This window comes from Arachis stenosperma, chromosome 3 (genome assembly GCF_014773155.1).
Source record: "Arachis stenosperma cultivar V10309 chromosome 3, arast.V10309.gnm1.PFL2, whole genome shotgun sequence".
Taxonomy (NCBI): domain Eukaryota; kingdom Viridiplantae; phylum Streptophyta; class Magnoliopsida; order Fabales; family Fabaceae; genus Arachis; species Arachis stenosperma.
Window position 1 is genome coordinate 6,789,856 of NC_080379.1, and position 19,418 is coordinate 6,809,273.

At 35.7% G+C, this 19,418-nt stretch overlaps 2 protein-coding genes across 3 annotated transcripts; one reads left to right on the forward strand and one right to left on the reverse strand.

The window, feature by feature from the left end:
• Window positions 1-899: 899 nt before the first annotated feature.
• Window positions 900-6,098, reverse strand: LOC130969262 (uncharacterized). Of its 2 annotated transcripts, none has more exons than XM_057894917.1 (8): window positions 5,664-6,098; window positions 5,172-5,582; window positions 4,673-4,753; window positions 4,185-4,579; window positions 2,674-3,985; window positions 2,360-2,451; window positions 2,071-2,212; window positions 900-1,798 (listed from the first exon to the last, which is right to left on the reverse strand). In XM_057894917.1, exons 1-8 carry the CDS (start codon window positions 5,869-5,871, stop codon window positions 1,131-1,133), a joined length of 3,309 nt encoding a protein of 1,102 aa, XP_057750900.1. In that variant the 5' UTR covers window positions 5,872-6,098; the 3' UTR covers window positions 900-1,130. The 2 variants fall into 2 exon arrangements, with proteins under 2 accessions (XP_057750900.1, XP_057750899.1); XM_057894916.1 differs by having other exon boundaries at window positions 2,360-2,454.
• An 804-nt stretch (window positions 6,099-6,902) lies between these two features.
• LOC130968469 (alanine--tRNA ligase) lies at window positions 6,903-17,939 on the forward strand. Its single transcript, XM_057893755.1, has 23 exons — window positions 6,903-7,317; window positions 7,803-8,041; window positions 8,566-8,706; window positions 9,350-9,496; window positions 9,675-9,827; window positions 10,314-10,443; window positions 10,742-10,838; window positions 10,937-11,057; window positions 11,258-11,317; window positions 13,331-13,381; window positions 13,463-13,558; window positions 13,691-13,792; window positions 14,518-14,640; window positions 15,019-15,153; window positions 15,325-15,396; window positions 15,477-15,552; window positions 15,629-15,771; window positions 15,845-15,953; window positions 16,043-16,230; window positions 16,663-16,752; window positions 16,893-17,075; window positions 17,247-17,423; window positions 17,642-17,939. The coding sequence occupies exons 1-23, from the start codon at window positions 7,011-7,013 to the stop codon at window positions 17,711-17,713; spliced, it is 3,012 nt and encodes a 1,003-aa protein (XP_057749738.1). The 5' UTR covers window positions 6,903-7,010; the 3' UTR covers window positions 17,714-17,939.
• Window positions 17,940-19,418: the final 1,479 nt, after the last annotated feature.

The following is a 19,418-nucleotide window of genomic DNA, read 5'->3' on the forward strand; positions in this document are numbered from 1 at the left end:
TCTTCTCTCTTGATGCACTTTTTAATATTTTCTTGACCACGAATTTCACCTTCAAACAATGGGTAAATTCAGTTAATTTTTTCAAATTTTTTAATCATGTTGATCAAAATAATTGTAAAGTTAAACTATTTTACATGTGTATCCAATTACATAACATCACATTATATAAAAGGACAGTTATAATTGTATGACTATGTAAAATATTTTAAATGATTCATAAAGATTTAACTTTATGCATCCTATTATAAATATATTTCAAGGTAATTAACCATGCCAAATCTTTTTGAAGGAAAAACATGAAGACAAGTCAAAGTGTTATGTACATTCATCCTTTCTTTTCTTTTTCTTTTTTTTTTTTTTGACAAGGTACATTTATGTTTTTAAATAACACTAAAAAATCATTCAATTAATAATCAAATTAGACACAGAAATATTTGTTCTCTAAAAGTAAATTTATCATTGAAAGACTTTATCATTCAAATGGATCATTTTAAGATTATAAATTAATCAATTTTATTCTTTCATTACTTTATTAACAATTTTTATCAATGATGATATAAAATATTAACTAACAGTATATATAATATCTAGCATGCCCAATTAGATGTTTAACAAATACGTTTTATAAAAATCTATACCCATTTTTCCAAATCCTAATCCCAATATAACCTAGCGACACAAATTAATAAATTTTCATAAACATATTCGTTCATCGTCAAATTAAACGTACCAGGTATCATATATGTTATCGGTTAATATTTCAAACCATCAACCAATGACAAAAAATTGTTAATGAAGTAATGGTAGAACAAAAATAATTAATTTATAATATTTAATTGATAAAATCTTTCAAAAATAAATTTAAAAAATGATCCATCTTTTAGAGACTAAATTTGACCTAACCCAAATAAAAATTTGTAACCATTCCCAAATGAAAATTTTGGATAACTTGCCCAAACAAGCGCCACATTTTTTCGGATTCTTCACCTCCATGATTATAACTAATCACAAAACGGATGCTACTTGCCTACTTTTGTCTATATATGCTCTTGTAAATTATTCATACAATGAACAAGAACTTAATAAATATCGAGTCTTTTAGAACATTGAAGAAGGTGAATAAATGGTAGTCATGGCCAATTTAAATGTCTCACGCCATCATCACTCAAGTCCCATGCTCCTGCTGCCATTTCATGATATAACTGGTCCCAACCCCAACTCGAGAACCCGAGGAAAAACCAGTAATTATCAGCTGGTTTATTTGCTGACTTTAGTTCCTCGATTTTTCGAATTGTTGTTACCTGATCAAGAAAGTAAATTCGGGGAAGGATTTCGGGTGAAGAACCACTGGAAACTGTTGTTAAAGATGAAAGAGGCAGTCCAGATTGCATAACTGGACCACCAAAGGATAGAGGAGCCTCCTTAAGCTTTTCAAAGCCTTCTTGGAGTGTAGGCAGAACATTCCATTCTATAGGCTTGTTAATGATAAGACCTTGAAATCCGGTTAATTGATCAGCTGCCACGATGAGAATCTTCGCTCTGTCAAATGGCTGAACCCCAGAGAGCTTTTCTGTGGCAATTAGCACTGAACCAATCATCACTTGAGACAATGCTTCATGTGATCCATCTGATACAGGTGAATTCATCACATTAGGTCTGACCACCTCGTCCCCCATGTTATCATGAACTGGAGCTGCAACATATTTGCTGTGTTTATGAAGTGATTCTTCATGGATTTCAGTTTGCAAAGTATCATACAAATCTTGATTCTTCACTACCCTCTCAGATACCCAAAGAACTGGCAAATCGTGAGATAAAAATCATCATTAAGACTACCACTTTGTTTATGGCTAATAAAACAGATGACAAATAGTTGAAAGATGGCATGCAAATACAAGAAGGAAGAAACAGAAGATACATCAGCCACAAGTTTGTGATTCTACTACTCAAGCCCCTTAGATGGCAATGACCTCCATAAAGTGTGTGATCCAAGTTTGACATAATTATTATCCGGTTCCTTTTTGATAAACTGAAACATTCAACAAGAGTCTATGATACATGAATGCCTACCTTTCTCCTTGATAAGATGATGAAAGTTACTTCCATGGTCAGCCACAAACTTCATAATATCAATTACTGCCATATCTCCTTGATAAAGAATAGCTTTCTTGATTTCTGCCGGAAATAAAATCAGTGCAGGATAAACCTCGCCCTGCATATTAGAAAATATACCAAAATAATCAAGTGGCTATAATTTCCAAAAATTTCAACAGAATAAAATGTGTTGTGTAAAAAATTAATGGCAAATAGATAAGCAAGATAGAGCAACAAGGATCAGAAAACATGGTTACAAAAGTACCTGATTTGCTGACTTCAATATCAAGTCACAGTCATTCAACGTACAATCTAATAAGTAGATTTCAGGAAGCTTCAGCGTAACATAATCCAAGCCTTCTGCCATGTAATCATCAATTGTAAGACTGTTAGAGACTGCATCTACCATATCACCAGGAAATTCATCTAAAATTCAATTCACATAACAGAAAATTCTTGCCCACCATTCCACCCGATAAGAACAATTAAGATTCACCAAAGGATCAGTGTTCATAATAACATGCAAATGGATAAACAAATAAAAAGACACATATATACAATATTACTGATCAGAAATACCTTTCACGTCCTGGGATCCACTCCTCAACATATTTGCATAGTCCTTGATGGCCAAATATACTTCCCGTACAACCATTTCCATTCTCTGGCAAAATGCACACCAACTATTGCTAAACAAGACCAACACATCTTTATTCCATGCATTAGAAGCATTTTCTTTATTAGACAGGTTGAAACCAATAACAAGTTCAGAGAAAGTGCAAGTCGTGATCCTAGGTATAGAGTCCAGCTCATGAAAATCCAAATTAACAAATGGAGGACGGGTGGCCTCCCTTTGGCCTTTAAGAACATGTCCTGACCGCTGATACGGATACAGGGTTCCATTAAGAAACTCGGAAAGAAAAGCATGCAGTGAAGAAAAGTCGAAAGTTTCCTCTTCAGGGTAAACATAGTGTTGTTGCCAAAAGGGGTCAACTATAACCAAAGATGGAATTGTAGAACCCCCAGTTAGACTTTTAAGTAACTGGTAATTTCCATCAGAATAGAAAAAAGAACCATTAAAACCAATAAAATGAGACTTTCCTTCCCCGATCGTGTACCCATCTGAAGAATCTTCTGTTTCCAGTTTCAAGTTGGCAGCAGAAAGATCTTGATCACCAACAGATTCTTCAGAATCCCCATATTTTATATCATTACTTGAGACAATAGTAGGTGGCTTCACTTCGTCATGCTGAGAAGAGGGATCATTTAAATTGGGATTGTTCTGAAGCTCAATAGCAGATCTATGTGGACCATTTTCCTGCTCTACAGTATCCGTATGGCCTTCTTGAGAAGTTTCTGTTGAAATTTGATTTGACTGAAACTCTGACGGTGGTTGTTCAGCATTTGCTGACTTGATATCAATATCATCAGATAAAAGTTGGAAACCTAAATCCTTTGCAAGGGAGCTAAGTTTTGAAGCCTTCTTTTGCTGGAGAAGGTAACCAAAGATCTCACTCAAAGAACTAGCTTTTATATCCGAAGCTATATTTTCCAAACGAAGTTGCTGACCATCTTTTAGAAGCATGATGGAAGACAGCTTCTCCTTTAGTTTAATCTTCTGAGCTGTCATAGACAACTTTAACTTGGGATGCTCAGATTTACTCTTCCACTCATGATAATCTTGGACAGAAACTTTCACGTGATTATCATTGCTACTATTACCTGCTTGATTCACAACATTATAGTGTTGTGCCAATACTCTAAAAGCATCAAGTGCTTCCTTACTTTTCCCCCTAGTCTCAGAGGAGTCAGATGATCTATCAACAAATAAAAGTACTGATGGCTTGTTTGCTGGTAAAATTGGATCCCGATCATGTCCATTACCTTCCAGCTGAATGATAAAAAGCAAGACAGTATCAGTCTAAAAATGGATGTCAATTGAAAGATGTATGGGAGCTTGCATTTATATCAGCAAACTAAATTACTCCACAATAAGAATACAATCATAGCTCATCCGTGAGATAGGAAATGAGAACAATGAAGAATTTGGAACAACTACAAAAAGCAAAAGTTAGGAAGGTTTTATTCACCTCTTTGACAAAATAATTATTCATCTGCAAAACATAGTTCAAGTCATCCTCTACTTTAATAATATTTGAACAACTTGAACACCCAGCTTGGTAGAGAACTGCAAACCACGAACCAGATTCATCAACACCAAGGGATGAAAGCATTGATTTATCTGAAACCAGACCAAATCTATGTCGTTCTGGAGGCAGAAAGAATTCTCTCACAGCAGTCATGAATTTCAAGTAAAAAGAATGAAACCGTTCGAACTGTTCAGGTGAACAGGAATATGGAACATGAAAAGTTGTATCCTTAGAATCCTCAAGAAGACCATCATTTACCGAGGCAGATTCCCCAAGCCCAGGAGCTTCACAGAACCCATTATTGATACCAAGCTCCGCCTTGCACATATGATTCTCTGGTAATTTCAGGAGGGGGAAAAGAAAAACTGATATGATGAATTTATTATGTAATCTGAAAACTTCACATTTGTCATGCACTTAGATAATACCAGGCACCTTCTGGTTAGTCTTCCCACTTGATATTGGAAGTTTGTCATTCCCTCCGCTAAAGCCCATTCCAAGGTGATCACCTGCAAGGAAAGTTCTATTATTTTATACTAAAAGCATCTTGCAACAATGTTGTTCAATAATACCACTTCTAAACATATGAAAGGAAAATGCTTATATGTTGGCTCCTGTGCAACAACTACAACCATTAACAGATTACAAGTAGCATATATGATGATACCAGTTCCACCCATAGAATTCAATGGGATAAACATAAACATCCCTACTCATGATGCCTCCAATGGATGCAGTCCTTACGCTAGCTGTGGATCACACCATTACTAACAAATAAATCCTATGGCCTAGCATTTGATCCAACAATATAAATACAAAAGTATAAGGGAAAAAAACTGAGCATCATACAATACCAAAATGTTTAACTAAAACGATAAACACCAAATCCAATTAAGTAACACAAGTGACGAACATCCAGACACTAACCTCGCATGCTAAACCCATTTTCTGTTCCATTTTTCCTACTCTTGGCGAGTAGCTTCGGGGTCCAACCACAAAAGTCAACAAGAACCAGAACCTTATCGGTTGAATCGACGAAGACTCTCAAATCCTCAGGAGTGTTGAGGGATTTGAGAGGAACCTCCTCAGGCGCAAGAGACATGTAAGGACGCAATGAAGACAAAATGTTCCTGGCATTGAACCTCCCTTTGTACTTGTAAGACACCGAATAGTGAAAATAAAGCACTGATATCCCATCAGCACTAGCACCAAGGGAATCTGCCAGCATCTTCTCAATATTCCTATGCATATACATCAATTTCAGATTGCCAAACTCTTCAAATCTATCAGAAACCATTAGTGACACATCCTTCATAAGAGAACGAGCCTCACCAGACCCTAGGATTCAAAAATTAGGAATAAAACATCAGAACTTCGTATAGATACGAACTTCAGTGACAGAAATAATAATTTGCTTACATGGAATAGTGAGGAGAAGGAGGATGTGGGGATAGAGTTGGATCTGAGAAGAGAAATTGTGTTTGGTGAGGATCTCCCATTCGCCAACGTTGCGCGATGATGACGATGATGCTGATGGTGACGATGCTACAACTAGTTGTACGGTAGGTACCACTGCGACTAGCACCGTGAATATGGTGATGAAGAATAGTGGTTTGTGATTCTTCATCGGAGCTTTGAGCTTTGAGCTTTGTGAGTGAATGAAATGAAGTGTTATCAGTGTCAGTGTTATGTTCAAGGCACTCAGTACTCACTCCAGAGTTGCCATGACCGCTTTACTCGCTCGCGGAGGCGCGGCGATATGTCTTGAGTGTGGTTTGTTTCGAGTTTCGAGGTAATTGTGTTTGTAGCTAACTAGCTACAGTGTAATAGTTGCTAGTAGCCTGATACTGTTGTGGTTTGTGTAATTGTGTTGCTGATGAGAACGAGTTAAAGTCAACAAGTAACAAGCGGGCCGGCCCAGTCTTCCTAGACTGGAGATCAGCTTCAATTTAATTTGGTTAAGTTACACGGTTAATTTCTATATTTTTGCTGTAATCATAATTTGTTCCTCCTTATAAAGTATTGTCACTTTGAGTTGTTGTATCTGCATGTCGAATACATTTAAATATAATATTTATTAGCACTCGTTTCACATGCATATTTATCGTGTTTAATCGTATCTTAATAAAAAATAAAAAAATTTATCAGATACACTTAGACACACTTATGTTATATTGTTAAAATAAAATTAGAAATAGTATATATTATTATTTATTAAAACAAAAAATATTTTAAATATTTTATATAATTAAAATAAAATATTAAAAATAATTAAAAAAATAATTTATATTTTAATATTAATAAAATATCAAAATTTTTATTTTTATTTTTCTAAAACTTACTTCAAATTTTATTTTGAAATTTATGTGTAATTTATTTATTTTGGAAATTAATGAATTTAATTTTTTTTGGTTGTCTGTTGCTGAAAGTATCTCTTAATTCCAAAAGACAAATTTTGAATAGAATTCCAGTTCTTTAACACTTGTTGAAATGGATGAGTGAATTGACTATTCCACCAACTTTAAGTTAGTTAAATTAATTACTTTATTTATGAGTTGCACTCACGAGTTGTCCAAAACTTACAAAGCAGGCCAAAATATTACACAAGACCTTACCCGATACACAATAAGGAGTTGACAAAAATGTAATAATAGCCCAATGAAAGGAACCCATCTCCATATCTGCAAAGAGAAGAAGAACGAAAATACAAGACACATATTAAGATGCGATAGTGTTTTTAAGCGCTAACACTAAATATCAGAGTGAATGAGAAGAGGATTTTTTGGAGCTGCCAATAACCGTAACTGCTTCACTAAGCCGCCACTCATTTCCAGCTCCGTCTTCACTCTTCTCAAACCCTTCTGCGCCGTCGCGTCTTCCTCCGCCAGATCTCTTCCTACTTCCGTCGCTTCCGCCGCCGCGATGCCTGGTTCTGACTCGCCCAACCGGGAGTGGCCGGCGAAGCGCGTGAGGGACACTTTCTTTAAGTTCTTCGAAGAAAAGCGCCATGTCTACTGGCGGTCCAGTCCCGTTGTTCCATTCAATGACCCTACCCTATTGTTCGCCAACGCTGGTTAGTAATTTTTTTCTTTCTCTTATAATCGACTACACTCTGTTAGTTTCAGTTGTAATTTTTTGTTGACGTTGTGGTTTGTTCATATGCATTGATTTTGTTACTTTGAGTGTGATTTGACTGTTTTTGGATTGATTCATATTGAATGTGTTAATTAATTTAGGAAATTTAAGATGATTTTGTTATTGTTAAAATGGTCCCTCTAGATGCTCAGAAATAAGCAATCTAAGTATTAGGATTGGCTTCAAATTCTCTAATCTGAACACTCAGGAAAAAAGAAAGATTCAAAGCGCTGGCTTGTTGTCATATAAAGTAAATCCAAATAGTGAGATATGGATTAAATGTTATAAATTATCTCGAATTTTCCGCTCATGTTACTTGCTTTGTTATAGGTATCTCAATTTAGTATGGTGGCTTATTATTTACCTTTTTTAATGTGAAATTTAGGTTTCATTGACTATCAAGGTTTCTTTGTGGTTTGGCAGGTATGAACCAGTTCAAGCCAATATTTTTGGGGACTGTGGATCCCAACACTGCCTTGAGCAAGCTCACTCGTGCCTATAATACCCAAAAGTGCATTCGTGCTGGTGGTAAACACAATGACCTTGACGATGTAGGGAAAGATACCTACCACCACACATTCTTTGAAATGCTGGGAAATTGGTCGTTTGGAGATTACTTCAAAGAAGAAGCTATTACTTGGGCATGGGAACTTCTAACAAAAGTATGTTTGTTTTACCTTGCTAGTTAAATGATCCTCTTTAGTGTTAGACAAATGAATATGGTGGTAAATACATGCAGTTTGCCACTATGGCCACTGTCACTGACAATAAAGATGATTAACCAACCACTGCCTCTGCTTTGACTGCTGACTCCACCACCACTACTCCCACTCAATGAATTGCACCATACATACCACTACCACATGGTCTTTTTATTGGGAAGAATGTTGTTTTGTGACTTAAATATAATATAGGAGTTTCTTATTGTTAAATCACCAGTCGTTGTCCATAGCATTGTGAAAACCAATTTGAGCAATGTTCATTGCTATTTTAAAGTAAAATAGTAGATTTCCAATAAGATTTTATTAGAATGTTGAATTCAATTCGGATTTCTTAGCATGATCCATGATTATTACTATTATTCAATTTGGAGAACTTGGTGGTTTTTATTATTTATTTTCTCAATTTTTATAATATGTGATTATATCTTGGAAGCTTATACATTTACATATTTATTGGGTTGCAGGTCTATAAATTACCATCAGATCGCATTTATGCTACATATTTTGGTGGTGACGAAAATGCTGGTCTTGCCCCTGATAATGAGGCTAGAGATATATGGCTAAAGTTTTTGCCTCCTGGACGTGTGCTTCCTTTTGGCTGTAAAGTATGCTTTCTCTTTATTGCTCTTTAAAATGCAAGGTCAAATGTTTTTATAAGACATTCTTGATTTTTTTTTAATGTTATAGACACATCACACAGTATATGTATATGTGCTATGTATTCTGTAGTTACTATCTATAGCAACTTTTTTGTAACTGAGCCACTTATACTGTCTAGTCTTGGCTTATATTAAAAATAGTTATGTTTTTATACACCTTAGGTGAATGGTACAAGTACAGTTTTTTTGTTGTTCTGCTTGTCTAATAAGAAATTAATCTTCATGCTTAATTGACATTGCAATAACCATGCAAGGAAGAAATAAGTAATTTCTGTTTTTTCCTTCTGCAATTACATTTGTATTTATGGCATACTATGATAACTGTGTGATTGCTGGTAGTTTCCAGTGATTAATAAACTGAATTTACACACCTTCTCTCCTTGTTAATAATATTTCTTCTTGGAAAAAGACAAGTTGAAAATATGTTCCCAGTTTGAAGATTGTTTAGTCTGATCAGTGCTGGGTTTACAAGAGCTTGTTTTGTATTTACAAAAGTCCTACGACATGCAAAGATATTTAATAGTTACATTAAATTGTGTTTGAATCTTCATATCTAACTAGGTTTGCATCTTTGGATATATATATATAGGACAATTTCTGGGAGATGGGTGAGACTGGTCCTTGTGGACCTTGCACCGAAGTACATTTTGATCGAATTGGAAACCGTGAAGCTTCATCATTAGTTAATAATGATGACCCTACATTAATTGAGATATGGAACCTTGTCTTTATTCAGGTATTATGATGACTGCATAGCATGGGGACTTTTGGTACAATAGTGCTCTCTACTCTCGAGTATCAAATATTTTCTAAATTCCCGTGAAATTCGCAGCTAATTCATTTTTTGGGAATAACTATTGGATTTTATTCTGTTTACTTCTTTGACCTTTTTTTTCGTTGATTTGCCTCAACAGTATAATAGGGAGGCCGATGCTTCTCTTAAACCTCTTCCAGCAAAGCATGTTGATACCGGCTTGGGTTTTGAACGTTTGACATCTGTACTACAAAACAAAATGAGCAATTATGACACTGATGTCTTCTTGCCAATCTTTGATGCTATTCAGTTGGTATGTCATTTAATTCATTAGATAATTAGAGCCATGTATATTTCCTTTTCATTTTTGGAACAGTGATAATTTTAAGTCGTGTATTGGGCAAGTTGCCACTTCTAATGCTCTTTACCCTTTGACAACACATTAAGTGCCTCATTCTAACGTCAAAATATCCTATTTCTCTACATAAATGAGTTGGAAGTTTTACGTGAAAATTTTGAAGATTTTCGTTCTTTCTGAATTGTTACGTGTTAGCTGCACAAATATCCAGTTGACATACAAAATCCTGAGTGATGACATGCATTTTAATGCATTTTTTCACATCTTGTGAATGCTTTTTTGAGATGTTGAAAAATGATGTCAACTTTTATTTTAAAAAAGAGAGTTAGTTTTTATGTTTGGTGCTAGTACCTGTGTTAATACCTGATGTTATGTTTGTGACTGTAAAGTTCCTGATATTATACTGATTTGTAATTGTGTTTTCCTATAACCTGTCTGTAGGAAACTGGTGCTAGGCCATATTCTGGTAAGGTTGGGCCAGATGATGCAGATAAAGTTGACATGGCATACAGGGTTGTTGCAGACCACATCAGAACTCTATCATTTGCTATTGCTGATGGGTCTCGTCCTGGTAGGATTTCGTGAACTGTATTTCAAATTGTTTTCTTTACAAGTTTCAAGTTACACTGCTTTTTCCTTTTCCCCTTTGTCTTGAGGAGGCCTGCTTCTCAGCAGGATTGTACTCGTGTATGTAAGGCTTTGTAGAGGTACATGAGGATGTTTCTATCTGAACATCTCGTAACCATATATCTCTTTCTTTTGAAGTCTGCGAATTTAAACTTCTGATGTGTCTGGTAATTATTTTTCTCCCAAAAAAAAAAAGCTCCTACAACCTGCGTTAATTGTGTCAAGTTTGCTTCCTTCTGCAGGCAACGATGGCCGGGAGTATGTTCTTAGGCGTATTCTCCGTCGTGCAGTTCGGTATGGCCGTGAAGTTCTAAAAGCTAAGGAGGGGTTTTTTAACAGGTATGTATATGATACTTGAGCATATTAAGATTTGTTTCCAGATCTGAAAAAAGTTTTTTAATTTTTGGCCGGATTCCATGAATTTTTGGTTAATATAGGCTTGTAAGTGTTGTGGTCAAGGTGATGGGCGATGTTTTCCCTGAGCTAAAACAACAGGAGGCACACATCAGGGATGTAATTGAAGAGGAGGAGGAAAGTTTTGGCAGAACCTTAATTAAGGTAAGGTTGATAACATGTATAAAGACATTTTCTGGGGGTTATTCCTTATCAATCTGTCTATGGGATTATCATCTCTTAGTTTAGTTTTGTTTTTTGTGAACTCAATTGGTAATTGGTTCGTGTGTAGGTTTTATAGCAATCTCACACACACACATCCCTTGTGTAAAAATGAAAGTAACCTCACTGTTTTACTTCTCCAGGGGATTGAGAAATTTAATAATGCTGTTCAACATGTTCAGGACAAACAGCTGAGTGGAGAGGCAAGTACAATCTGTTATTTTTCCTATTACCTAACAATCTTTTTCTGGTTACTTATTGTGTAGTTATGTCTTCTTAAGTTGGGTTCTTGCAAGTAAATCAAATAATATTTGATGTTCTTAGGAACAATAATTTCTTCCCCCCCTCCCCTCTTTTTTTTTTAATTTTTCTTTTATTTTTTGACATTCCCTTATGCCATAGCCCATATGGTTTTATTTGTCTTCTCAGAGATTGATGAGGTCAATGTTATCATGTTCGCTTTTTTGGCTAGCAAGAGTACTTGTGTGTGTGTTTGTTTTAAATCAAAAGGAGGAAAGCCAAAAGACAGCTGTGTGGAAATACCCCTACAAAAACAACAACAAAGTCTTGTCCCACTAGGTGAGGTCGGTTACATGGATCAAAAGACACCATTAAACTCTATCATGTATCATGTCTATAGAGAGATCGTCTACATGTAGATTTCGTTTGACCACCTCATGGATGGTCTTCCTTTGTCTTTCACCCCTTATCCATCTTCCATCTCATCTACCTTTTTGACTGGGTGCTCTATTGGTTTTCTTCTTACATGTCCAAATCACCTAAAACGCAACTCTACCATCTTTTCCACAATAGGTGCTATTCCAACTCTCTCTCTTATATCTTCGTTCTTTATTCTATCCAATTGCATATGACCACTCATCCATTTCAACATCTTCATCTGTACCACACTTAACTTATGTTCGTGTTTTCCTTTGGCTGCTCAATACTCTGTACCATAAAGCATAGCAGTCTAATAGCAGTACGATAGAATTTACCTTTAAGTTTTAAAGACACTTTTTTGTCACATATAAAACTAGACGCACTCTGCCATTTTTATCAACCTGCTTGGATCCTATGATTTGCATCATGTTCAATCTCTCCATTATCCTGTATGATGTACCCTAGATTCTTAAAACTTTTAACTTTTTGTACGATGTTTTCTCCAATCTTCACTTCTGTATTAAGGTTTTTTCCTTCGGCGGCCGAACTTACATTCCATATATTCCGTCTTGCTACGGTTTATGTGCAGACTATACACTTCTAGAGCGTCACTCCATAAAATTCAACTTCTTATTTAGGTTTTTCCTTAACTCTCCCATAAGAACAGTATTATTGGCAAAAAGCCTGCACCATGACACAGGTTTTTGGATATACTCAGTGAGTATTTCCAAGACTAATGTGAAAATGTATACACTTAAGGATGATCCTTGGTGTAATCTTATACCAATAGAAAATTCTTCTGTCGCACCACCTTGAGTCTTCATACTAGTTGTAGCCCCATCATATATGTCTTTAATTGCACGAATATATGCAATGTTTACTCTCTTCCTTTCTAAAACCTTCCATAAGACCTCCCTTGACACTCTATCATATGTTTTTTCTAAATTAATAAACATCATATGTAGATCTATTTTATTACTACAGTATCTCTCCGTCATCCTTCTTAACAGGTATGTAGTTTCAGTGGTGGATCTACCTGACATAAAACCAAATTAGTTATCTGTTGCTTGTGTCTCTTGTTTCAACCTCCGTTCTATCACATTTTCCCATAACTTCATGGAATGGCTCATGAGCTTGATCCCTAAACAGGAAAAAAAAAGAAGGAAAGTTGACTTTTGTTAACAACTTGTCGAGGAAGTCCTTTTATGGCAAGTGTCTTTTTCCGCTTCATGGGATTATGGAACTGTAAATTTCCCGTATATTTGTTGTGAAATTCATTAAATTTAAACCCTTGATGTTTTATGAAAAAGCTATTGGTTGCAAATAATTAATTTACCACATTGGTCACATTTGTTATTGAATTCTGTTTTTGATACTCTTGACAGGGTAAAGGAGTGTTTGATTATTTTGTATATTATTAATATACTTCTACTAAATTTCGGTTTTGTTTTGCATGACTGTAACTTAGTTGATATGATTTAATTTTTCACATTGTTATTACTCGGGTTGGGGGTTGTTTTTGGGCTATTCGTTATGGAGTTATCTCTTGTTTTCAGGAAGCATTTGTCCTCTGGGATACATATGGGTTCCCAATAGATCTCACTAAGGTAGGTTATTTGCTCAGCATTATTGAATCCTTGTCATCAAGCATTCTATATCTTTTATTTCTAAGTATTTTCATCTTTCAGCTGATGGCTGAAGAAAAAGGTTTAACTGTTGATGAAGATGGATATAATAAGGCCTTGGAGGCTGCAAGAGAGCGATCAAGGAATGCTCAAGCAACGGTATTCTATTTGCTTGAATTGCTCTTCCCAAAAAAAAATGCAGCACAGGCAAAAGCCGAGATTATTGTTGATAGTTTGACACCCATTTATTCTTTTTCTCCTGACCTCTTCCTGACCATCCATTGTTGGCAGCAAGCAGGTGGTGCCATTATCATGGATGCTGATGCTACCTCAGTGTTGCACAGAAGGGGCATTGCTCCAACTGATGATAGCTTCAAATATGTTTGGTTCAAGGTGAGACCTTTTTTCTAAGGTATTTAGCCTTATGTCATGAAGACATTTTAATTGTCAGAGACAAGAAAAGGATAGTGGCAAAAGAACAAAAAAGAAAATCAGAGGAGGAATAATTTAATACAAAGGATGATAAGCGATATTTACATTCTGAGAAAGCAAGAGTCAATGAAATAATAATAAATTGTAGTCTTGTAATTCTGCTTTGTATATAATAAGATTGTCTTTGGAAACATGTAGGCACATGGATATAATAGATTGTGTAATATAGATTGCTGATACCCAACAAAAGTCACAAGAAACCAATGATGCTAACATAAATTACCAGTATTTCATTATTGCAAACATGTTCAGGGACATGGATACTCTTAAATCCTCACTCTGCATTTCAAATAATGACATCAGAATAGGTTACTGGCTTAAGTTTTATGCTTCTCACATTTGCCAAAACCAACTTTCCCGTAAATAAAAATTGTGATTTTTATCTTCTCAATTATGTTAGTTGTTCAAGAGGGAAAAGTAGAGGGAAATACTAGACATGGATGCCTGCATGAGTATGGTGTAAACCACCAAAGAGAGAAGTTTTTATTTTTCTCTCTTTCCCTGTCCCTACTCTCTCTTTACTGTTTGGATATGTTAATAACATGCATCATTATAACTCATGCAAAAATATGTAGTTAGAAAAACTTGCTAATTTGGGATTTTCAATCCACCATTTCTTGTCTTAGGACCACGAGAGCGTGGTGAAAGCAATATACACTGGTTCTGAGTTTGTTGAATCTGTTGAAACTGATGGTGACATTGGTGTCGTTCTTGAATCTACAAGTTTCTATGCTGAACAAGGTGGTCAGGTATGTGGCTCCGTATATGTGTTACGTATTTGCATGTATTTACATTTCTGTAAATTTACCATAATGACTTGATACAACTGGCTCTGAGCCTCTGGCAGATATTTCTTAAACAATTTTTCACGTAAAACTTTGTAACCAACCTTGGAATACATTTTGGATAAATGTTTTTCATATTTGCCTAGAGATATTTAGAAACTTAGGGTAGACACTAGGGTTGATTGGTGTAATGTGTCCTGGCCCTCAAGCCTTGCGATGCTTTATGTTTTTCTACCTTTTCCTCTAAATAAAAAAATCCTACCTTTTGAATGTGTTAGTGTCGTGTATGTGATTCATTTCTTTTTCTTTTTTTATATATATAAAAAACAACTCTACATATAGATTTTCGACACTGGATCACTGGAGGGTCCACATGCATCATTCAAAGTTCACAACGTACAAGTATTTGGAGGTTTTGTTCTCCACATTGGTTCTAATGGGAATGGAATCTCTGTTGGTGACAAAGTAGTATGCAAGGTAAACTTTCATACGTGAATGGATTTCTTCATGAATTCACAATCCTATGATTATTTATCTACATTTTTTCTTTTACTTTAAATACCTTCTTGATTTCTTGTCACCTCTCTCTCTCTCTCTCTCTCTCTATTTATTTATTTTTTTGTTTGTTATACTTCATTTCATTTGCAGGTTGATTATGGTAGGCGTTCCCTTATAGCCCCCAACCATACCTGCACACACATGTTAAACTTTGCTCTTAGGGTATGTTCGAACACTGTTGAGTTGGACTTATTCATTCCTTTGCACGTCGTTGTTGCTAAAATTTCTTATGGTGAATACAGGAAGTACTTGGGGATCATGTTGACCAGAAAGGATCCATTGTTCTTCCTGAAAAATTGAGATTTGATTTTTCTCATGGTATGCTTTGTTCCATTTCGTTGTTAGAATTAGGTGAATGTAAAAAATTATTATTAATTTATGCTGAAATGAATAGGCAAGCCTGTTGATCCCGACAATTTGAGGAAAATCGAATCAATTGTTAATGAGCAAATTAGGGATGAGTTAGATGTCAATGCAAAGGAGGCAACTCTTGCTGAAGCCAAGCGTATTAATGGCTTACGAGCTGTGTTTGGAGAAGTAAGTGGTGTAATTTTACTATTTTTCTTGTCCCATGCAGGACAGTGTTGTTCAAGATTTTTCTTTGATGTAGGTTTATCCTGATCCCGTAAGAGTTGTATCAATCGGAGAAAAAGTTGAGGATCTCCTTGCCGACCCTGAAAATAAAAAATGGTTATCTATTTCATCAGAATTATGTGGTGGTGAATATCTTGGCATAAATCTCCTTTGTAGCTTTCTTTACCTCTCTGCCCGAGATTTCATTTATTATTATTATTATTATATGTGCTAGGCACCCATATATCAAACACAAGAGAGGCCAAAGCTTTTGCTCTTTTATCTGAGGAGGGAATTGCAAAGGGAATACGCAGAATAACAGCTGTGACAACTGATCGTGCTTCTGATGCAATAAGAGTTGCAGATGAATTTGAGCAACACGTAGACAATGCAGCCAAGTTAGAGGGAAGTTCACTGGAAGAGGTTGGTGTTGTGTATATGTTTCTGCTTGCGTTTCTAGCTGGTTTGTATTGTTGTTTTTATCAGTTTAATGCTGAAAGGTCCAAGCAAGGTGCATATCTAAAACCACTCAGCAACTGATTGTGTGGCCAGTAATATCAAACCAGTTTATTATTAGAGGGAGTCCTAATAGGGGCTCACCGGAGCCATGGCTTGCCTGGACTTGTTCAGCCTACGGTTGTGTGTAGAAGACTTGTTCTTAGCCTAGTATGGAAATATGAATAAATTTGGGAGCCTAACAATTCAACTTAGTGCATACCCCTTCTGCAGAATTGATACTTGCTCCCATTTTCTCTTCATCTGCGTTATTAACTTATCTTCATTAGCATAAAGATATGCATCTTATGCTTTGTTTCCCACATTGTAATCATTGGATATTCTATTTCCTTGTCACAGAAAGTTTTGTACCTGAAAAGCAATGTGGAAACCTTATCTATTCCTGCAGCCAAGAAAGCTGACATAAAGAACAAGATAGTCCAACTTCAGGTGTCTTACATGGAATAAATTTGCAGCCTTTATTCTCTTTTCTTATTCATTTTTAGAAATCCTTTTCTTTTATCTTACACATTCATTCATGCCGTAAGTCCTATTTTCTAGTAACATTTTCCTTTTTTCCTTTTGGGTAGGATCGGGTGAGAAAAGCACAAAAGCAAATTGCTGAAGAAAATAAACGTAAAGCTGTGACGATTACAGCTGAGAAGGCTGAACTTGCTGCATCAGATGGGAAAACATTTTGCGTGTCCCAGGTTGAAGTTGGTCTGGATGTAAATGCAGTGCGTGAAGCAGTTACAAAAGTCATGGAGCAGAAGGTATTTATTAATTCGAAACCTATTCCTTGGTTTTTTGGCACCTATTACACCATTGAAGCTCAGATTTTGTGATCTTAATTTGTCATCGTTCTTATGCTTCACGAATTAATTATCATACAGTGTCCTTGATAAATCAAACACTAACTTGTACTGGTGACGGCTAATGAACAGGGTATATCTGTTATGGTATTTAGCACTGACAAGTCTACAAACAAGGCTGTAGTTTGTGCTGGCGTACCGGAGAAAGGTGATAAAGGCAAGCTGGATGTTACAGAGTGGTTAACCAACGCTTTAGGGCCTCTGAAAGGGAGATGCGGTAAAGGAAAAGGTGGTCTTGCAACAGGCCAGGTTAGTATAAAACTTTGACATTGGCATCTAATGTTTTGCCTAGATAAAAATGGTTTCCTTTTTAAACAGTGGGAGTGGCAGTTAACTGTTTCCATCTCTGACAATACCTAATTTAAAGTCATTTTCACACTAATAGTGCTTAGAAATTAAAATTTTCAAGTAGTTACATGGTTTTTGGAATCATGCAAGACTGATTTGTGTGAGCACATCTTTTTCAGGGTACAGATGCATCACATGTAAGTGAGGCTATGGATCTTGCAACATCATTTGCATCAATGAAATTGACTTAATGGTCGATTGCATTACTTTCTTGGTGTGATCAGACTTGATACATTCCTTGATCTGTCTGGAGGGAAGGCATTGACAATTAGATCTTGATTAATAGAACACATTTTAGTAAAATATTATTTGGGTTGATACAAATGAGGAGTGAAATTCAGTTTTTATATCTTCTCAAATCACATTCTCACACAGAATAGAATATCAAAGATTTTATCAAAGATTTTTTAATGGTCATTTATTATAAAAGCACTTGTATATCTTTGTTTTTGTTTCCTATGACCAATTCAACACTTAATTTGTACTAGTTAGGACGCATTCCTCATGCATAGGATTATACTATAGAATATTGATTATGCAACGATAATAAAAAATGTAGAGTTAATAGTCAAAATCGTTCTTGAAATATTACTCGATCTCCATACTAGTCCTCAAAAGATAAAATTAATCAAAATAATCTTCGAAAAATAATTGTGTTGGTGGAGTTTGTCTTTTTGTCATCTCAGTGATGATGTAGCTAACGGTAGGTGAAGTGGAACATCAACTAATAGCAGAGAACATCCAAAACGACGTAATTTAAATTTTTTTTCCCTCCAAGTGTTGAAACGACGTTGTTTGATGTTCAGAATGGACATTCAAATGTTTCTCTCTATCACCATCTCTCATAACAACCATCTCTCTGTTTTGCTCCAAAACCTTTCTTTTTTCATGTGAAATGCTCGTGTTCAAGGTGGTGAATCGGCGGTGGTGCTGTGAGATTTTACGGCATTCAAAATCCCTTATTTGGAGTGTTTCCGGTGATCCTTTTGCAAGATGGGTACGTGTCAGGTGAACGGAGGCAGTGGCGATGGTGGCGGCATAGGTTCTAATAATGGTGGCGGTGGTGGTTACTGTGACATGAGCTATACTACAACTGTATTTTCTCTTCGAGTTTTATTTTCTTCTGTGGTGGTGATTTTCTCAAAAGTTTTATTCTTTCTTTTGTTCTGTATTTTATTTTTCCCTTCTAGAATTTTCCTATGCAATTTTTTCTTGCAAAGATCCTACCTATTCTTCAATACTAGCATTTTGTTAGTGTAGTCAACCTTTGCATTCATGTTGTTATTGTTACTCTTTAATTCCCTGGATGTTACAACCAATGTTAGAACCCTAATCCTAATCTCAAGCATAAATAACTCTTCTCCTCCATGTTGACGGTGGTGGCGGCTGTGGGAAAATACTACCATGTGGTGGGGTTGAGTCTCTCAGAGTTATTTCTATGCTTGTGTAATTAAATCTATAGATTTTAGAGATGGATTTATCGGTGATCAAATGGTATATCAAGTTACCTCAATTTGGGTTCTATCCATGATACAGAAAAGCTGTTCGCTGAAATGCCCAACAAGAATTTTGTGTCGTGGAACTCCTTGGTTTTTGGGGTTTCGAAAATGGGCCACCTTGACAAGTGTATCAGTTTGTTTTCTATGAGGAAATCTAAGTTTGCACTGGAATTGAATGAGCTTACACTACTATTTGTTATCTCAGTTTGTGTTTCTGACAAGGCTAGGGATAAAAGGTCAGTATCTTCGTTGTTGTGCATTGAAGTTGGGTATGCTAGCTGAGGGAACGTATAAAGTCATCCAATTGGAGAAGAAGACATATTTATGCTTGAGATTGGGATTAGGGTTTTGGGACTGATTTGACTTAATTTAACAAACTTATCTTATCTACATCAAC